Source organism: Xenopus laevis, chromosome 9_10S, assembly GCF_017654675.1.
Source record: "Xenopus laevis strain J_2021 chromosome 9_10S, Xenopus_laevis_v10.1, whole genome shotgun sequence".
NCBI lineage: Eukaryota > Metazoa > Chordata > Amphibia > Anura > Pipidae > Xenopus > Xenopus laevis.
Window position 1 is genome coordinate 83,396,240 of NC_054388.1, and position 17,765 is coordinate 83,414,004.

Genomic DNA, 17,765 nt, shown 5'->3' on the forward strand with positions numbered 1-17,765 from the left:
TGGCTGATCTGTTCTTTTACTGCTATATTTGATCTGCATGGTTATTCGCAGGTCGGGAGATGAGGAAGTACAATGGTTCGTCCAATATTGAGGTAAAATCTTTGCGTCTATGGCCATCTTAAGTCTTCACCTCAAACTGGATGGTGGCAGAACTGTATGCAGGGGGGGGGGCTGTTCCCTGACAAGTTAGACCTCTAAGCAGAGACAAAAATAAAATAATTTGTGCTTTTGGTTCAATATTTAGAGCACAGATTACTGCAGACCACCAGGAAATGTTTTTTTTTTTTCTCTGAAGCCATGGGAAGAAAAAAAAATGACTTCTGTGAAAATATTGGGAATATTAGTCTCTTGTGGAAGTTATTGACTAGTGCGGAACCCACCAATGAGGTTTTGTTTTCTGGCACAAGAGATCTAGTGAAACGATGAATTGCTTCTTGACCGAATATTGGGGGCTGAGGTAATGGTTGAGGCAGGCACGACTACCAACCACAACCAAAAAAAATATTACTTTATTTTCCCTGATAAAAATATGAACTGTGACAAAACAAAGAACCATTTATGGGCAGACGCCCTCAACTTGACCACACAACAGACTACCGCGTATAACGAGCGGCTTATTGATTGTTCAACGCTAAATCACTGTGCCCTTGCTCGTCACTCCTACTAGGCGGTTACGTACCGCGTCGCTGCGTTTATATAGGTGTAGCCGTGACGTCATACTCTCGCGCGATGAGATTTGTGATGTCGGGATTATCTGTCCGGCAGAAGCCAAGGAGCTGGACATTAACGGCGTTGCGGGACGTTCAAGCAGCGATCCGGGACTGAAGAAAATCGGGTCTGTCCCGCTAAAGGCGGGACTGGTGGGCGGTATGCTTGGAATGGTTCTGTGTACGATGGGTGGCTTCTGAGTATTGTCATCCCAGTGTATGGTCTCTTCACAGCTTCATGGAGCATGAGGTACACAGGTTAAGGGACCAGACTATGCTACATACAATACATCTCATGTCTTCCATTCCCTCATCTGGGTGGGCAGATTAAAAAGCACAGATTAAACACTTTAGTCTGTTTCCTAATGGGAAGTGCACAGGTGATCCAGCCCAGTGTAATGGCAATGTAGTTATTAGGGTGTATGCGCCTCATCACGTATAATTAAGGTACAATATTCTGAGAGTGGCCATTGCTCTGTGTCCTGCTGAAAAGAGGAGTAGTCATTTAGCAAATCTGGAAATGAGGACACGGTGTTCAGCTGCACAATGCCACTAAACCACCACAGAAGAATGAAGTGCACAAAAGGAAGGAAGGGAAATCCAGTCCATAAAGACAATAGAAAATGTCTATAAAGATGGGTATGGACAGAAAATGACAGAAGTGTTGGTGCACTTGTGTAAAGGCAAAACTAAATCTGTGTTTGTGTTGCTGGTATGGCATGCTATAAGGTTTTTTTTTTTTTTTGTATTTTTAAAGGAGACATTTTGTATAAAAAATAAGAACGTACCAGTGCATTATACTCATTTAGATATAGAAGAATTGTTCTTAAATAAGTAGTCTTTCATGCTGATTTATTGAATATTTCTGCAAAAACCCTAATGATCCCTCCCTTCTCTTCCACTTCCTGCTCCCTAAATTCCCAGGCTGTGCAGGGGAGCCTGCGGCTTTCAGCTCACTGCACTGTAGGACAGGAACCAATCAGCATCTAGCAGGACCTGATAGGGAACTGAAGCCTGTCTGTGCTTGTGTGACTGCAGGTTTGTGATTGGCTGTCCTCCTCCTACTGTGCTTCTGGCAGGGACCATTAGGACACGCCCACCCTCATTGAAAGAGGGACCAGTGAACATCTATAGGGAACTCTAATAAATTTATATTTTTAAAGATAATAATAATTTTTAGCACCATGTAAAAGCAACACCATATATTACTCATAATTTCCTACAAAATTTGGTTTTTTTTCATTTATCCTATGTCTCCTTCAATAAGCAGTAAACTGACTGGAGCAGTCTACAACTTATTCCCACCATAGAGAGTTTTGTTTAAAAAAACAGAAAACAAAGCACAACCACCAACCTCTTTGTATATCCATGTATGGAACCGCTGATCCTTAATCTTGTTGATAACTGCTTGGCCAAGCATATTGGAAATTATATAAAGACATCTTGCTGATAACTGCTTGGCCAAACATATTGGAAATTACATAAAGATACGGTGGCAGCTTGTTTGGCTTTCACTCTGTGTTTGTAAGAAACTTAAAATTAAGGCTCATTTGCTGAACTTTGTACTGTTGAATGGTTCCTACATTCTATACCTACCCCCATACCTTTAACTCTTTCACTGATTTGGTATTTTTATTGCCAGACCATTTTTAAACATTTTGTGCTTTCACTTTAGGGGCCCTCGTTGGCAAGGTTATTATTTTTTTTTTTTTTTTAAGATCTCCCTGGAAAACAATATATCGTTTTTTTTCAGGACAACCTGAGGTTTCAAAATACGTTAGAATTTTGCTGTATTTTCACTTTTGCAAAAAGACTGTCTAAAAAATGGGGAAAAAAATCATGTTTCCCTTAATACAAACACATTCATCAGAAACATAATTTATTTTATGTATGAGAACACAGCAGATTTGGAAAGTTCTATATCTCTTGAATGTGCCAATACCAAATATATATAGTATGGCGATTTCTCACTTGTATATAGCAAAAACTCCAAGCAGTACACTACCAAATTTCCAAGGCACCGCTCCACAAAATGGCATACTTATGATTTCAAAGCCAAACATTCCACTAACCATAAGTTTACCCTAGAAACTACACATTGTTGGAAAGCACAGATTCTGAGGAATCGAAAATGGGTAAATATATTTTTCTACTCCAGAACTACCAAGTTGCAATTCTTTCCTAAAGTTATCATTTTTTAATAACATTGAATTTTTTGAAAAATTACCTCAAAGCTTCAAGTCTGCAGCATCATATCTCCCACATATCATTAGCTACCAAGGTAAAACACCATAAATATGAAAGCCAGGAGTCCATTGAACAGTTTGATGAACAATGTTTATTGGTTGTATTGGCATATAGGGGCCCCAAAATGAAGACATCCCGTACGAGCGATCAGTTCTGTAGTTTCAGACACTGGAAAATCAACACATTTACATCATTTTATGAAGGTCAAAGCTACAAAAAACTACGTTCACCCCAGAAACCATATATTTTTGGAAAGAACACAGTCCCTCCAATCCAAATTGGGTATGCATGTCTTTCTACGTCAATTACCAAGTCTCAAACCTTTCCTAAATTTGGCAATGTGGTGACGTTTCCAAAAATCACCTAAAATCTTCAATTTTGAAGCATCTTATCTCCCACACATCATTAGGTACCAATGTAAAACACCCTAAATATGAAATCCAGGAGTCCACTGCACAATTTGATGCCCAATGTATTGGTTTACATATGTATGTGGCATAAATAGGGGCCCCAAGATGAAGACACTCCACATGAGCCATCTGTTCTGTAATTCCAGGTACAGGTATAGGATCCGTTCTCCGGAAACCCGTTACCCAGAAGGCTCCGATTACAGAAAGGCTGTCTTCCATAGACTGCATTTTATCCAAATTTTAAGAATGATTTCCATTCTCTGTAATAATAAAACAATACCTTGTACTTTATTCAAACTTAATCCGAAGCAAAGCCAGCCCATTTGGTTTGTTAAATGTTTACATGATTGTCTAGTAGACTTAATGGTTTGAAGATCCAAATTACAGAAAGATCCATTTTCCGTAAAACCCCAGGTCCTGAGTATTCTGGATAACTGGTCTCATAACTGTACTGCAAAATCAAAACATTTACAGCATTTTTTCGAAAGCAAAGATAGAAAGAAGTACATTCATCCCAGAAAACCATATATTTTCAGAAAGTAAAATTCCCCTGAATCCGAATTGGGTATGCGCGTCTTTCTTCTCCAAAGCACCAAGCCACAAACCTTTCCTAAATTTGGCAACCTCAAAACTTCCATTGGCAGCATCTCCTCTTCCACATACTATTGGGATTGGGTACCAAGATAAAGCACTCCAAATATGAGAGCCTGGGTTTCGCTGAACAGTTTGATACCCAGTGTACATCGGTTTATTGTAGTATATAGCATATAAAGATTCCAAAATCTACCTTGTGCATACTTATTTCATGGCTTACATTTACGCTAATTTAAAATTGTTTACATTTTTTAACATAACATATTTTTGGAAAGTACACATTCTTTCTACTCCAAACTACCCAACTGCAAAGCTAAAGGCAGTGGCTTTTGACATTCCTGAAAATCGCTAAACAATATTGCAATTTGCCACATTTATCTTACCCAAACTTGAGAAAAACACCCTAAATATGAACATCAAATGTCTACTGAATAGTATGATGCCCAATAAGCATAGATATACCAAAGCAGGTGGCATGTGCTGACCCCAAATAGAAAACCGCGCATATGAATTTTCTCGGCTGCCATTTCGCCTTTTTGTGAACAAAGCCCCCTGACTGCGTATTATGTGCTGCAAGACCCCCCAACAGTACAAAGACCCCCAACAACCTTATATTTTTTGAAAGTACACATTCAAACGAATAGAAATCAATTAAATAATAAAATAACTGATCCGACAACGTGGTTAGCGATCAGAATGCTTGATTCAGAAGGCACACTGTGAAATAAACCTTTTATTTGGGGGGGGGGGTAACGAGACAAAATGATAAAATGAAGAACCAAAAAAAAAGTGAAAAAACCCTTAAAAAGTACCTGTGTGCTTCTATGTGCATGTGTGTTAAGCCAGTATCCAAATTGACCGTAAACCGTAAAGGTTTTTGTGCAGACCTGATATGACACTGTGAATATTTGGTTAAGCCAGTATCGGCAGTATCTGTGGAATACTAGCAACTATTGTATCAATTCTAACAGCTGCCTTTAATGAAACTCAGGGATTCTGCTCAGCAGGGACAACGATAACAAATGTATCAACTAAATTACCAATTTACAACAGTTGTAGTCGGCGACCCCCCCCCCCTCAAGAGCTGCTTTAGAAGGTGAAAAATTAAACTTACACTTAAATATTCGAACAACAGTCACATATAGAAAATAGAGTGTGATTGGAAAAAATTTATTTCTGGTGAACTATCTGAAACCAACTGACATGTTTGAGGCCGAAAAAAACCCTTTAAATTGTAACTCTTTTCATTCTGTATTTTGCCAAATAGCTATATTTTTTTTGTATTTCATCTGTTTCTGTAGATATGTATTTTTCCATGTACAGTGCCAAGCATCACGATAAAGGCATAATTCAAATGTATTTCCGCACAGACATTTAACCATATGGGGTTATTGGTACTTACCTCAGTTTTGGGACAGTTTAAAGACCACTTTACGAGAAATATTTTCTTTCTAATAATGTATCACAGGGGTTGTTTATTCCCAGGGGGATAACTACATTTCACTGTTGTGGATCCTAAATACTTTTTTTTAATGCCTACGTTAATATGTAAAACATTGGAAAGTTTTATTTAGCATAAAGAGAATTTCGATCTCATTGTGTATACAAATATGCATTGTGTGTTTTGTGTGCATAAGTATGTTGTCTTACACCAGGTGTACGCCTATTCTGTGAAATTATGGCTTAGTGAAAGATTGATATACATGTCTATGTATTGGATCAGTTATCTGGAATTTTTTGGGACATTGGTGTTTATTTGGAATACCATTCCTTAAGGCTAATAAAAAAAAAAAATATTTAAATCTTAAACATCCTGTAGGTTTATTTTGCCACCAATATGAGTTGATGCAGCTAAGTTACCATCAATCAAAAATACTGTTTATTTTTAGAAGTAAAAAGGAATTCTGTCAAATACGACCTGTTAAATGTGTTTTGGAAATTGCCAATGTGTTAAGCATAGTAGGTCTCGGACCTAATTCTTTTGCCACGTCACAGAGGTATTAATTCTTAATACCTCAAGTTCTGTGCTCTATTCAAAAACCGTAATTTACAATGTGGCGGTAGTCTATACAATTAAAACATAAAATCTTCTGTAAAAATGAAAAATGTAATTCCTATTTTTTTTTTTCTTGTAGACCTGCAAGTAACAAAATTTGTTAATGTCTGGTTCTTGGACCCCTTCGAAGGAGTTTTTGCTGAGACAAAATTGGGAGGGGGGGAGGCTTTCAGCCTTCTCCTCCTCCTCCCTGGGGAGAAGTCCTTCCTGTCCTCGGACCCCACACCTAGTGAGTGGATGTGGGTTTGTCATGAGTCCGGCCGGCTGCTCCCATGTGAACAGCTTTAAGGTGGAGAATTGGAGGCAAAACCTGCGAGTAATTTACCAGTGCTTTGTGTGGAGTGGGACTCCTGAAACCAGGAAGAGGAAGGTGAGTTTAAATTTTAGAATTCCATGCATATTAGAAAGTTAGGTTATGAAATTATATTATACAGCTGTTCTTTAACTAATAATAGTTTACTAAGCCAAACTAACTTAGTTTTTTCGAATGTGAAATAAAATAGTGTCAAGTCTATAGACTTAAGGCAAAATTTTGCATTTGTACAGCTGGCCTATTGTATAAATGTTAAAATATTACTTGTCTACCCCATAAATATTTTAACATTTTTCTTTTTAGAGTCTTTAACTATACATTGACAAGTTACAGGTAATATGCAGACAGAACATGTTATGTACATCACCTGAAGTGTGATCATATATAAAATATAAACTAGAAAGTAAAGTATTTCCTTATATGGAGGGATGTTTAATGTTGTGTAAAGCCACATATGGGTAACGTAAAAGGTGATGGGGTTTGTCTCTAACATATACTTGGGCAAGGCATAAAAGTAAAGAGGAAAGTAGTGAAAAAGATCAAATAATGTCAATCTATAACACACTTGCTGCAGTCATCCTTGTTAGAAAGCAGTATTTTTTTTTTTACATAGGGAAAGATCCAAAACAAGGAAAACAAAAGCGAGGAAAAAAATTACTATGCATATATATCCGAGAACAATAACTTACAACGGAAATAAATATAATAAAGTATAGTAAAGACAAGATATTTTGTGCCGTTGAATATTCAATCATATAATGTGTTCATTCAAGTCATACCTCCTGATATTGCTGCAAACAGATCTACAACACAGCCTAGATGGGTTATTCTAAGCAGAAATCATCCCTTTAAATACGATTTGTGGGGAAATTGTAAGTTAATATTTAAAGATTTCATTGTGTATAGCTAACTTATACTTATTCTCCAAACTACTTTCCCATTTTCATGCACCTCCTTCTTGGTAGGTATGACCCTTTTTCTACTTTAGACTTCTAAGCCTTCGGGCTGTGATTAATATGGTTAGTCTTTGTGGAGCTTTTGTGTTGAAGGTTTTCTCAATACATAGATTTATGGAGTCAGGGGTTAATTCTCAAATTCATCTGTTGAGGGGTAAGCAACATATGGGGCACATATCTTATCAACATTTTCAGTGCAACCAATTAAGTGAATAGGTGTGACTTTCTGCTACCCATGCAACAACAGTAGGTGTTATTGGACCAATTAATTGCATTACAACCAACTTTTTGCAGTGGAATAATAGCAACTTAATTTTATTCAAAGGTAAACTCTCATCAACCAACCACAGAAGGCATACTGAGATGAAGAAAGTTAATTTGCGTTAAAGTCTTGAACAATTTTTATCCATAACCTGGAATGAGCGATGTCTAATTGTTTGTGAAGGGATTTAAAAAGATTGCCAAACTCTTAAGACATCTATAACCTTTTTAAAGGCTTCGGAGAGCTATTTGGTGATGCCAAATGCTTAAAGGAGAAGGAAATGTAAAAACTAAGTAAGCCTTATCAGAAAGGTCCATCTAAATATACCAGTAAACCCACAAAGTAATGCTGCTCTGAGTCCACTGTCAAAATAAACACTGCATTTCTTTCCTTCTATTGTGTACACATGGGCTTCTGTATCAGACTTCCTGCCTTCAGCTTAAACCTCATTGCCCTGGGCAGGAGCATGCTCAGTTTGTTCCTCTCCCCCCCCCTCCCTTCTCTACTGTAATCTGAGCCCAGAGCAGGGAGAGACTCGGGCAGGAAGTGATGTCACACCACATTAATACTGCAGCTCCTATGCTAAACAAACAGAGCGCTTCTAGAGCTTTTTACTCGGGTATGGTAAAACATTCTACAGAATAAATATAGCATTCTAGCTGGCACTATTGCAGCTAATCTATTGGCAATAAAATGCCTCCTTAGCTTTCCTTCTCCTTTAAACGAGGTGCAAACAAAATTAAATGTCTGAGTTTTAAATTAGACCAATTCCTCCACTATTCTCTTTAACATTGTCGTAGTTATTTGTACCTGACATGGCGCACCTGAATCTAATTTTAGGTATTTGAATCTAATGAAGATAGGGAATTTTATGTTTGATTTATAAAATGGACTATAAAAAGTTCATACATTTTTATATTATACTACCGCTATCTGTATAGTTGATATGAAGATCAAATATAAGTATGTTGAGAGATTGCAAGGGGTTTACTTCATTTATCCTGACTGTAGTTCTGTGCAAGGTTTGGTAGTAACTGACACTCAAAGATTTTTTTTTTTTCTAAGGCCATTCCTAAATGCCCCTCAGGATCTCTAATTCTGGAGAGTATTGTTGGAGAATTTCTGAAATAGACAAAGCTGACAAGAAGTTACCTTGTTTAATCACCATGATCAAAGCAATGCTTAAATATTTCTCAGTGTCACACAGGGATGTGTGCACTTCATTGGTTTACTTAAAGTTCCTGTCTGCCATCTCCAGGGACACCTCTAGCCTTAAAACCTGTTTGCTGCAGCCTTAAAGGCCTCACAGAATACAACTGACGTAGTGCATTGCCTAGCCCAGTATGCCTTTTATTACTCTTGAGAATGATCATTTGCCAAAGGGAACATTTTGCAACAGGGCAGTGTTTCAACTGGCAAATGTCTAGCAAGGGGGTTCAAAGTAGCAATAAATACATCAGAGGCCCCCCACCCTCCATAGTTCCCTCCCCCGCACAGGTGTTCCACCTGCATATGCCGCATAGCCTGTAATTACCCCTCGTTGCAGTGTCAGCGCAGTGGAGCTCACAGGTGGCATCTTCCGGCACTTCGGTAATCTTCCGGTCTTCTTCCTGGGCTTCGGTAATTTGTCATTTTTGTCGCATAACATAGCAGTGTATTTCTAGGTACAGCCCTCCACTAGATGGGTTTGTCATCCAGCTCATTCAAGAAATTTTGGTTAACCGCACACCAACACCACCCTTCATGTATTTATCACCTGGTGCACAACGATAGAGGCTTCGGCCACCTCAAAATTCCATGGAAAAGATTTTCACTGGCACACAGGATTTTTAATTGCAGGGCAAGCCTTTGCAATTTTTTAATGCAGTGCAGGTGCAACGTTTCGAGCCACGCCCCTTTGTCAATGCCCCCTTGAAACGTTGCACCTGCACTGCATTAAAAAATTGCAAGGGCTTGCCCTGCAGCTAAAAATCCTGTGTGCCAGTGAAAATCTTTTTCATCCAGCTCAGTGCCACAGAGATTCAGAGGCTCTTGTCTGTAAACTTGCAAAATTGTAGATGGCCTCTAAATGGCCTTGAACAAGCTTTCAGATTGCGTTGAGGGGTAATTCACCTTTAACTTTTGTTGTGATGGAGACAATGATTCTGAAACCATTTGCAATTGATTATCCATTTGTTTTTATTTTTATAATTTAGCTTTTTGTTAAGCAGCTCTACCTAGAGAATATAAACACTCCATACAATGTAAAATTTGCTTAATACTATTCTGAGAAGTAGCCCTGATATTTCTAGCTATATAAACCATGTAAAAACCGCTAGTATTAGGGAAACCAGAAAAAAATATTGCAAAATGACAGTTTTTACTCTGCTTATATAACTAGAAAAATCAGTCATTTGGCCAATTGCCAGAGGTCAGAAAATCTATTAAAGAGATATTTTTATATCTATCATAACAATGTCTTTGCATACTATTTATAATTTTGCAATAAAAGTATTTGCCAGATGCAACATGAACTATAGGTAACTTTACTGTAGATTAATATTTTAAAAATAAATTTTTTAGTGTCCGTATCACTTTAAGCGAGCAGAGAAACAGTAAGACTTTTCTGTGCTCACTGATGGCCTCTCAGTAGCAATGGGCAAATGTCACTCCTTTCGCTTTCACGAAAAATTTTCTTTTTGACGCGCAACAAATATTTTTGTTTTCTACTCATTGGAGTCACCCTTTTCAGACTTTAAGCATTATAGTTAAAATAAAAAATAAAAAATTGTTTCCCATTAGGTAATGGTATTACTTGTAATTATGATTTTAATTAGTGATGGAACACATACATTTTTTATTTAAAATATAATAATAATATTTTTCTGCAACTTATATTTGTTTTTATCCTTGGATCTTAATGGAATTCTGCCATGGGGAAGCTTGCTGTTTTTAAAACCTCAATTTATAGTGCTCCCCTCACAATTCTGTACTGAACTTGTTTTTTTTTTTTTTTTAAGGAGCAAATAAATGGTCTTAGTTTTAAAATATAAAATTGAGCAATTGGCAAGAATTAGGATAATGATACATTGCCTGCAGGAAATATGCTTTACCCATTGGTTAAAAATCTATACAAAAAAAAAGTAAATAACCCTTTTGGTGTTCATGTAACCCCAGATGATTTGTTGCTAGCTGGTACCTCAACTTAACTGGGACACATCTCTCCATGTGTCATCACCCCATTTTTTGATCTTGGTATGTCCCCCTCTCCCACACAGCACCTTGTTTGATCAGCTTGGCCTCAGAACAATGGGCAAGTAACAAGATGATTTACCCTGACAACTTCCATAAGGCTAATGCCACACTGTCTAAATCTCGGCCTGCTAAAGTATGCAGGGCTAGATCAGCCCCTATGCTGGCATCACCCTTCTACCTTGCCTGCTCCTGGATCCCATTGCGTCAGACTGGGTGTTTTAATGAATGAAGGACCAGCCAAAAATGCCATACTTTTTACTACAGCACATGGGGGTTTCTGACTGCCTCTGTTGACCAGTAAAACAGTGGTGGTCAGAACACCCCTATCTGTCTGTCACCATTTATAATGATGACAAAGGAAATGTGCTGTGGCTTATGCTCAGAGATCACCTTCAGACTTTCTTTAGATCATTAGAAGTAAATTAGGATCTACACAATTGCATGTGTTTTCAAAAACGGGTTTTAAGTTACAAAGTTAAAGGGCACCTGTGTGGTAAAAATATTATCCCCAACCAAAGGTATGGGCTAATAGAGCCTGCATTCCGTTTGGGGATAACAGCAGTTTTTTTTTTTTTAAAAAGCCACCTGACAGGGCTACGCTACTAGCACTGGGAGGGAGCTCCGGTGTGAGCAGCCATGTCCAGTCCAGTCGCATGTGCATAATGAACAAAACTTATCCCCAACCAGAATGCTGGCTCAATTATCCCACACGTTTGGTTGGGGATAACATTTTTACCCAACTGTTGCCCTTTAAGAGGAAATTGTAAATCCACCATACCATGGAGGCATACCACCTATGGTCCCTCTGGTCATACTGTATATTTCAGAGGCTGGCACCTCCCTGCATGGTTGCATTTCTTGGGAAAGTGTCTTTTGACCTGGACAATGGTCTCAATCGCAGGCCTGCCATTATTTTTTATAAGGAGTGAGATTGCTAAGACACTGGCATTGGTTTCACATGCTTAATTCTCCCCCACTTGTAGCTTTTAATTTAATATCAGGAACGTTTTAGTGACTCACAGGCAAAGCACTTTGTGTCATATCCTAGTGGGAATTGCCTAATACACCTAATAGCATATTAAAATGTTCTAAAAGTGTGTTTAGAGCACTCAGAACTGTCTTTACTTGCTATGAGGCTGTTTCAATTTACTTAAATAGGCCAAACATGCATTTGTAAGTAATTTAAACAGTGACTTTTGTGAACAATATCTCAACATTCTAAATGTTATACAATAAAAGTCAAGATAATGCAATTGAATAAAATGCAGTGAGAGGCAGTTTAACCCTGAAATCATATACCCTGGAATCTTATATATTTAACTGACATTGCTGCCCATGTGAAAAAATATTTTTCACAAGTTTGAAAATGCAGTTTTGAATGGTAGAATAATTTGCAAGGCACACTGTGTATGTAGTATTAAACAAAAAAAGTTAACTACAAAATCATGACCGTATCCCTTTAAAGGGTTTGTTCACCTTTTGAGTTCACTTTTATTATGATGTAGTTAGTGATAGTCTGAGACAATTTGCAATTGGCTTTCAATTTTTATATTGTTTATTTGGCTTTTTATTCAGAAGTGTGGAGTCTGGTTGGGTCCAAATTACCCTAGCAAAACCATACATTGATTTTAATAAGAGACTAGAATATGAACAGGAGAGCCTGAATAGAAATGATTAATGAAAAGTAGCAATAACAATAAAATTGTAGCTTACAGAGCATGTTATTTTTAGATGTGGTCAGTAACCCCATTTTAAAGCTAGGAGGAGTTTGAAGAAAAAGGCAAATAATTAAAAAAAACTGTTAAAAAAACAAAACAAAATAAAAATAAATAATGAAAACCAATTGAAAAATTGTCATTCTATAACACACTAAAACTTAATTTAAAGGTGAACCACTCATTTTGCTTCTCTTTCTACTCTCACCCTGCCTAAGCTGTTATAATGACCAAGGAGATCCATTCTGAAATGAGGGGACAGTGTTTTACCTCTTACTTTATTATGAGCAGGCAAGAAGGTCCTGTTAGCTACCTGTATCCAACCAGCTGTCCTTGTATGTGCTAGCCGATCGTCATATCCACAAAGTGAGTGCATGTTGTTGTTGGTTTTTTTTTTTTTTTTTGTTTTTTTAAAGATTGTTCCAGTTTGTAAATAACCAAGCAAATTTTTGTGCATTTTAGATGCCAAATGCAGTGTTTTTGAACTCTTGGTGGTGCAGTCGTACTTGAGTTAACACTTACAGAGTACTCTTTTATTAACTGAGATAATTTACCCAGAGTCATAAGAGCACATGTAGAAAAAATGTTTTTTATTCACCTGTTCCGTCAGATCTTAAAGATAGTGGAAGTAGTATTCGCTTTAAACGCCTGCAGTCTAAGACAACAAAGTACTCCTATTGGATCAATACATTACCTAATGGCACATTAAAACTGTTCACAATATTGCTGACACATAGGAACCGTGAAGTCTTAAAGTAATAGATTTTATACTAGATCCAAGAGCAGTGCTGCGGCGCTTTAAGTTCAAACGTTCTTACACACTTGGCCACTGCAGTGCTGCATTGCAGAAAATTTCTTGTCTATACATGCATGCTAATAACTAAATGCTTTGTAAATGTAAACTTTATCTGAAATGTGGTTAATTATGCAGACATTAAGGTGAACACTACTTCTTGTGTTCTTTAATGGGATTTTTATGTACAGCCTGACTATGACTGAAGCTTATCTTATTGGACACAGTTCCAAACATTTAGGGAAAGATAGGTATGAAAATAACTGGATTTGGGGTACTCCATAAAGAAAATATTATCCATAAATAAAATACATTTTCTATAATTATATATTTTCCAAAACAAAAAATTTTAACCTTTTCTCACTAAACTTGTATAGCTGTTGGAGGGTCTTAAACGGGATACAGATTTTTATAGTATCATGTCAGTATTATGTCTACAACATTCCCTAGGCCACACCGCAATGTAGTATGAAATGTACGGTTTCCCAAATGCTTCTTCAGAGCTAGGTGCCTTTTATTTTTTATATAGGTCTAATGCATAGGGATGAGCAACCCACAAATGTGCTATTTTGGTGCAAATTTTTTAGGTACCCCTCTACCCCAGTGATGTTAATTGCTTATGTTATACCCCTGGCTGGTGTCATGCCTAATTTGATGTGGAAGACTTTTGGAAAGATGGCAACTGCTGAAAACTACTCTTTCCCTTTAAATGTTTTGATTTTTTTTTAAAACATAACATTTCCTTAATGCTTTTATTTTTTGTTTAATTCTAGGCTAAGTCGTGCGTCTGTCATATGTGTGGAGCTCACTTGAACAGACTTCACTCTTGTCTCTACTGTGTTTACTTTGGCTGCTTTACGAAGAAACATATTCACGAACACGCAAAAAATAAGAGACACAATCTGGGTAAGATTTTTTGGAATTAAAGGAGACCTTTTGTGTAAAAAAATAAGAAAGTACCAATGCGTTATACTCATTTAGATATAGAAGAATTGTGCTTAAAAAAGTAGTGTTTCAGGCTGATTTATTGACTATTTCTACAAAAACCCTAGTAATTCCTTCCTTCCTCTTCCTGCTCCCTGAATTCCAAGGCTGTGCAGGGGAGCTGGCGGCTCTCAGCTCACTGCACTGTAGGACAGGAACCAATCGGCAGCTAGCAGGACCTGATAGGGAACTAAAGCTTGTCTTTGCTTGTGTGACTGCAAGGCTGTGATTGGCTGTCCCACCCCTACTGTGCTTCTGGTAGGAACCATTGGGACACGCCCACCCCTCATTTGAAACAGGGACCAGTGAACATCTATAGGGAGCTCCAATAAAGGAGATATTTTTAAAGATTCATTTTTAACACCATGAAAAAGCAACACCATATATTACTTATAATTGCCTACAAAATTGTTTTTTTTTTTTTTCATTTATCCTATATTTCTCCTTTAAGAATACATTATAACTGGCCAAAAAAAAGGAATCGCAAATGGTCTACTCATAATGACTTTCAGGTGGATTATGCCCCCCTCCCTCCCGTTAAACAAAGTTCAGACAATTTGGCTTTTACTGAATGTACTTTTAAATGGACATTCTGGACAAACTATGCAACATGTTGAATTGCGCCTGTAATTGGACCCCCCTCCCCCACATTATAAGAAAATTGGTGGTCAGGGCCCCTGAAACGTCCATGCCTTCCCGAAGTCAGCAGCTCTCAGAAAGCAGGGGGGCCCGGTTAATCAAGTAAGTGTGGCTTGGCCGGGGCCCCCCTTACCCTCGGGCCCCATACAACTCTCACCCCTGTATATGTATATGTGTGTGTGTGTGTGTGTGTGTGTATATATATATATATATATATATATATATATATATATATATATATATATACATACATACATACATACATACATACATACATACATACATACATACATACATACATACATACATACATACATACATACATACATACATACATACATACATACCCATATCTATACGAACTATAGAATTTAGCATACCTCCCAACATTTTGGAAGTAAAAAGAGGGACAAAAAATTTTTTCACACGTAGAACAGCGAAATATTTTGATCAAACCCCTTTCTGTGGCCACACCCCCTAATAACCATGTTCATGTTACAAAGTTTGGCAGGTTATGAAAGTTTGAAAATATTTCTCATCTAAACTGTTTTTTTGTGTCTCAAAATTGTTACAAAGTATCTTATTTGCACATGTTAGCAGCTCTGTGCTCTCTGCTAAAAGGCAATCAAGTTAGAAACTTTGTTTCTTTTTGTGGCTGTTCAGTGCGGAGAAAATAGGGATTTTCCAGTACAAATAAGGGACTGCAGGTTAAGCTGTCAAAAGAGGGACTGTCCCTCTGAAAAAGGGACAGTTGGGAGGTATGAATTTAGTATCAAAATAGCCTTTGAAATTCTGTCCAAGAAATCATCCAAACCACTCTTAAAGGCATTAACAGAATCAGCCATCACCACATCACCCGGCAGTGCATTCCACAATCTCACTGACCTCACTGTATACCTATTGCATACATAAAAATAACCTATGGTTTTTACACTATAGAAGTGACTGCGCTCTGGGAGAGTGGTTTAATAGGCTTCTTCTATCTCAGTGTACACCCCCACCTCAGGTGTAGAGTAAATCAATTGAAATTGGAGTTACTGAGAGAAACAGCCAAGAATGCAGTGCTTGCTGCTAATTGTGCTTTATTGCCACGACATGTTTCGGGCTCAAGGCCCTTTATAACACTTGATAAAGGGCCTTGAGCCCGAAACATGTCGTGGCAATAAAACCTATGGTTTTTGTTATTTCTTAAATTACACAGGGAAATAACGCCAATGCCAAACAGGCTGAAAATTAGACTGCTTGCTGAAATACACAGGCCAAGAGTCAGCCCCTCTGCTGGCATTAGCCTCCTATCCTGCCTGCACCTGGAATAACTGTGTTGGGCCTGGTGCAGGTACACCAGGCGGATTTCAGCAAAGAAACACAAAAGTTTACATTTATTTTCCGATATTCACCAGGACAACTTGCCAATGGCAGCATAGGGGCTGATTCTCTGCCTGCAGATTTCAGTGTGAATTCATATTGGGGTCAAAACAATTCTATTCACTTTATTGTTACATTTTTTTTAGAATTATTGTATGGTCATCCAAATGACTGTAAAATTCTAAAATAAAATATCCCAGGTTCTAAATGATTGTAGGCCATTCTTTCTGCCCTTTAGCTGGCTGTGCCTACCTACCATGTTCTACCAGCTACTCAAGGTAACATTACTAGTCATAGTTAAAAAACAAAGTTAGAACCTCTAAATCTGACTCTGTTGAGATAGAACAACATGGTAGTAGGCATGTTGACTGAAGATTTGGAAAAACTGGCCTAGAATAATTTAGATAATTGGGAGTTTTGGGTGTGTTTAATTCTTGTGTTTTCTGAGCAGGTCTTATTTGAGTGATTGAGTCACTTCAAAGTAATAACTTAAATATAAGAATTACATTTCTGTTATAACCTTTGCCAACTTTTGTCTTTAAAGCTATAGATCTATTGTATGGGGGTATATACTGCTTTATGTGTCAAGATTATATATATGACAAAGATATGGAGCAAGTTGCCAAAGAAGAACAACGAAAAGCTTGGAAATTGCAAGGTAGGCTCTTATGATAAGGGAGACAGTTACGTGTTACTGTTTACCATTCATTTTAATTAGTTGGTGTTTCTGGCTGTCCGTTTTCCTTGTGTTCTTGTATTCTATAACCCTACAACTTTGTTTTCAGGAAAACCCTTTGTTAATTGGTGAACATGGATTGCTTGCACTGAAACATGATTGCTGCTGAACACTTCAGATCATTTGTGAATCGGTGCCTTTTTATATAGATTGGTAGTTTAAGAATTCGTCTGACCTCAGGACTAACTGTTTTTGGTTCAGATGTGATCAGGACCTCCTCTTAACTGACACCAAATTTACAACTACTGTATATAAAAATAGTTTTCTACCAGTCATTCTGATAAATTTCCAAGAATAAAAATGTCTTTGTAGCGTCGGGGGTTTCCCTTTTGATGGCTTGGTTCTCTTTTATTCCATGTTGCATTCACTAGGAGTATACAGGATCAACTGTTGATGCTGATAATACATTATCAGTAGCTATTGGCCTTAAAGGAATAGTTCAGTGTGAAAATAAAAACTGGGTAAATAGATAAGCTGTGCAAAATAAAAAATGTATCTAATATAGTTAGTTAGCCAAAAATGTAATGTATAAAGGCTGGAGTGAACAGATGTCTAATAAAACAGCCAGAATCCAACTTCCTGCTTTTCAGCTCTATAACTCTGAGTTAGTCAGCGACTTGAAGGGGGGCCACATGGTACATTTCTGTTCAGTGAGTTTGTAATTGACCCACAGCATTCGGCTCAGATTCAAAAGCAATCAGGTATGACCCATGTGCCCCCCCTCAAGTCAATGATTGGTTACTGCCTGGTAACC

The 17,765-nt window shown here is 37.5% G+C and overlaps 1 protein-coding gene across 3 annotated transcripts in view; it reads left to right on the forward strand.

The window, feature by feature from the left end:
* The first annotated feature begins 738 nt into the window (after positions 1-738).
* The window catches only part of usp22.S (ubiquitin specific peptidase 22 S homeolog), a 41,185-nt gene continuing 24,158 nt past the window's right edge, over positions 739-17,765 (forward strand). Inside the window, 4 exon segments of one of the 3 annotated variants that reach the window (NM_001096771.1) lie at positions 739-957; positions 6,094-6,384; positions 14,061-14,193; positions 16,820-16,933. In NM_001096771.1, the coding sequence (NP_001090240.1) occupies positions 6,118-6,384; positions 14,061-14,193; positions 16,820-16,933 (514 nt within the window). In that variant the 5' untranslated portion in view covers positions 739-957; positions 6,094-6,117. 3 annotated transcript variants of the gene reach the window in all.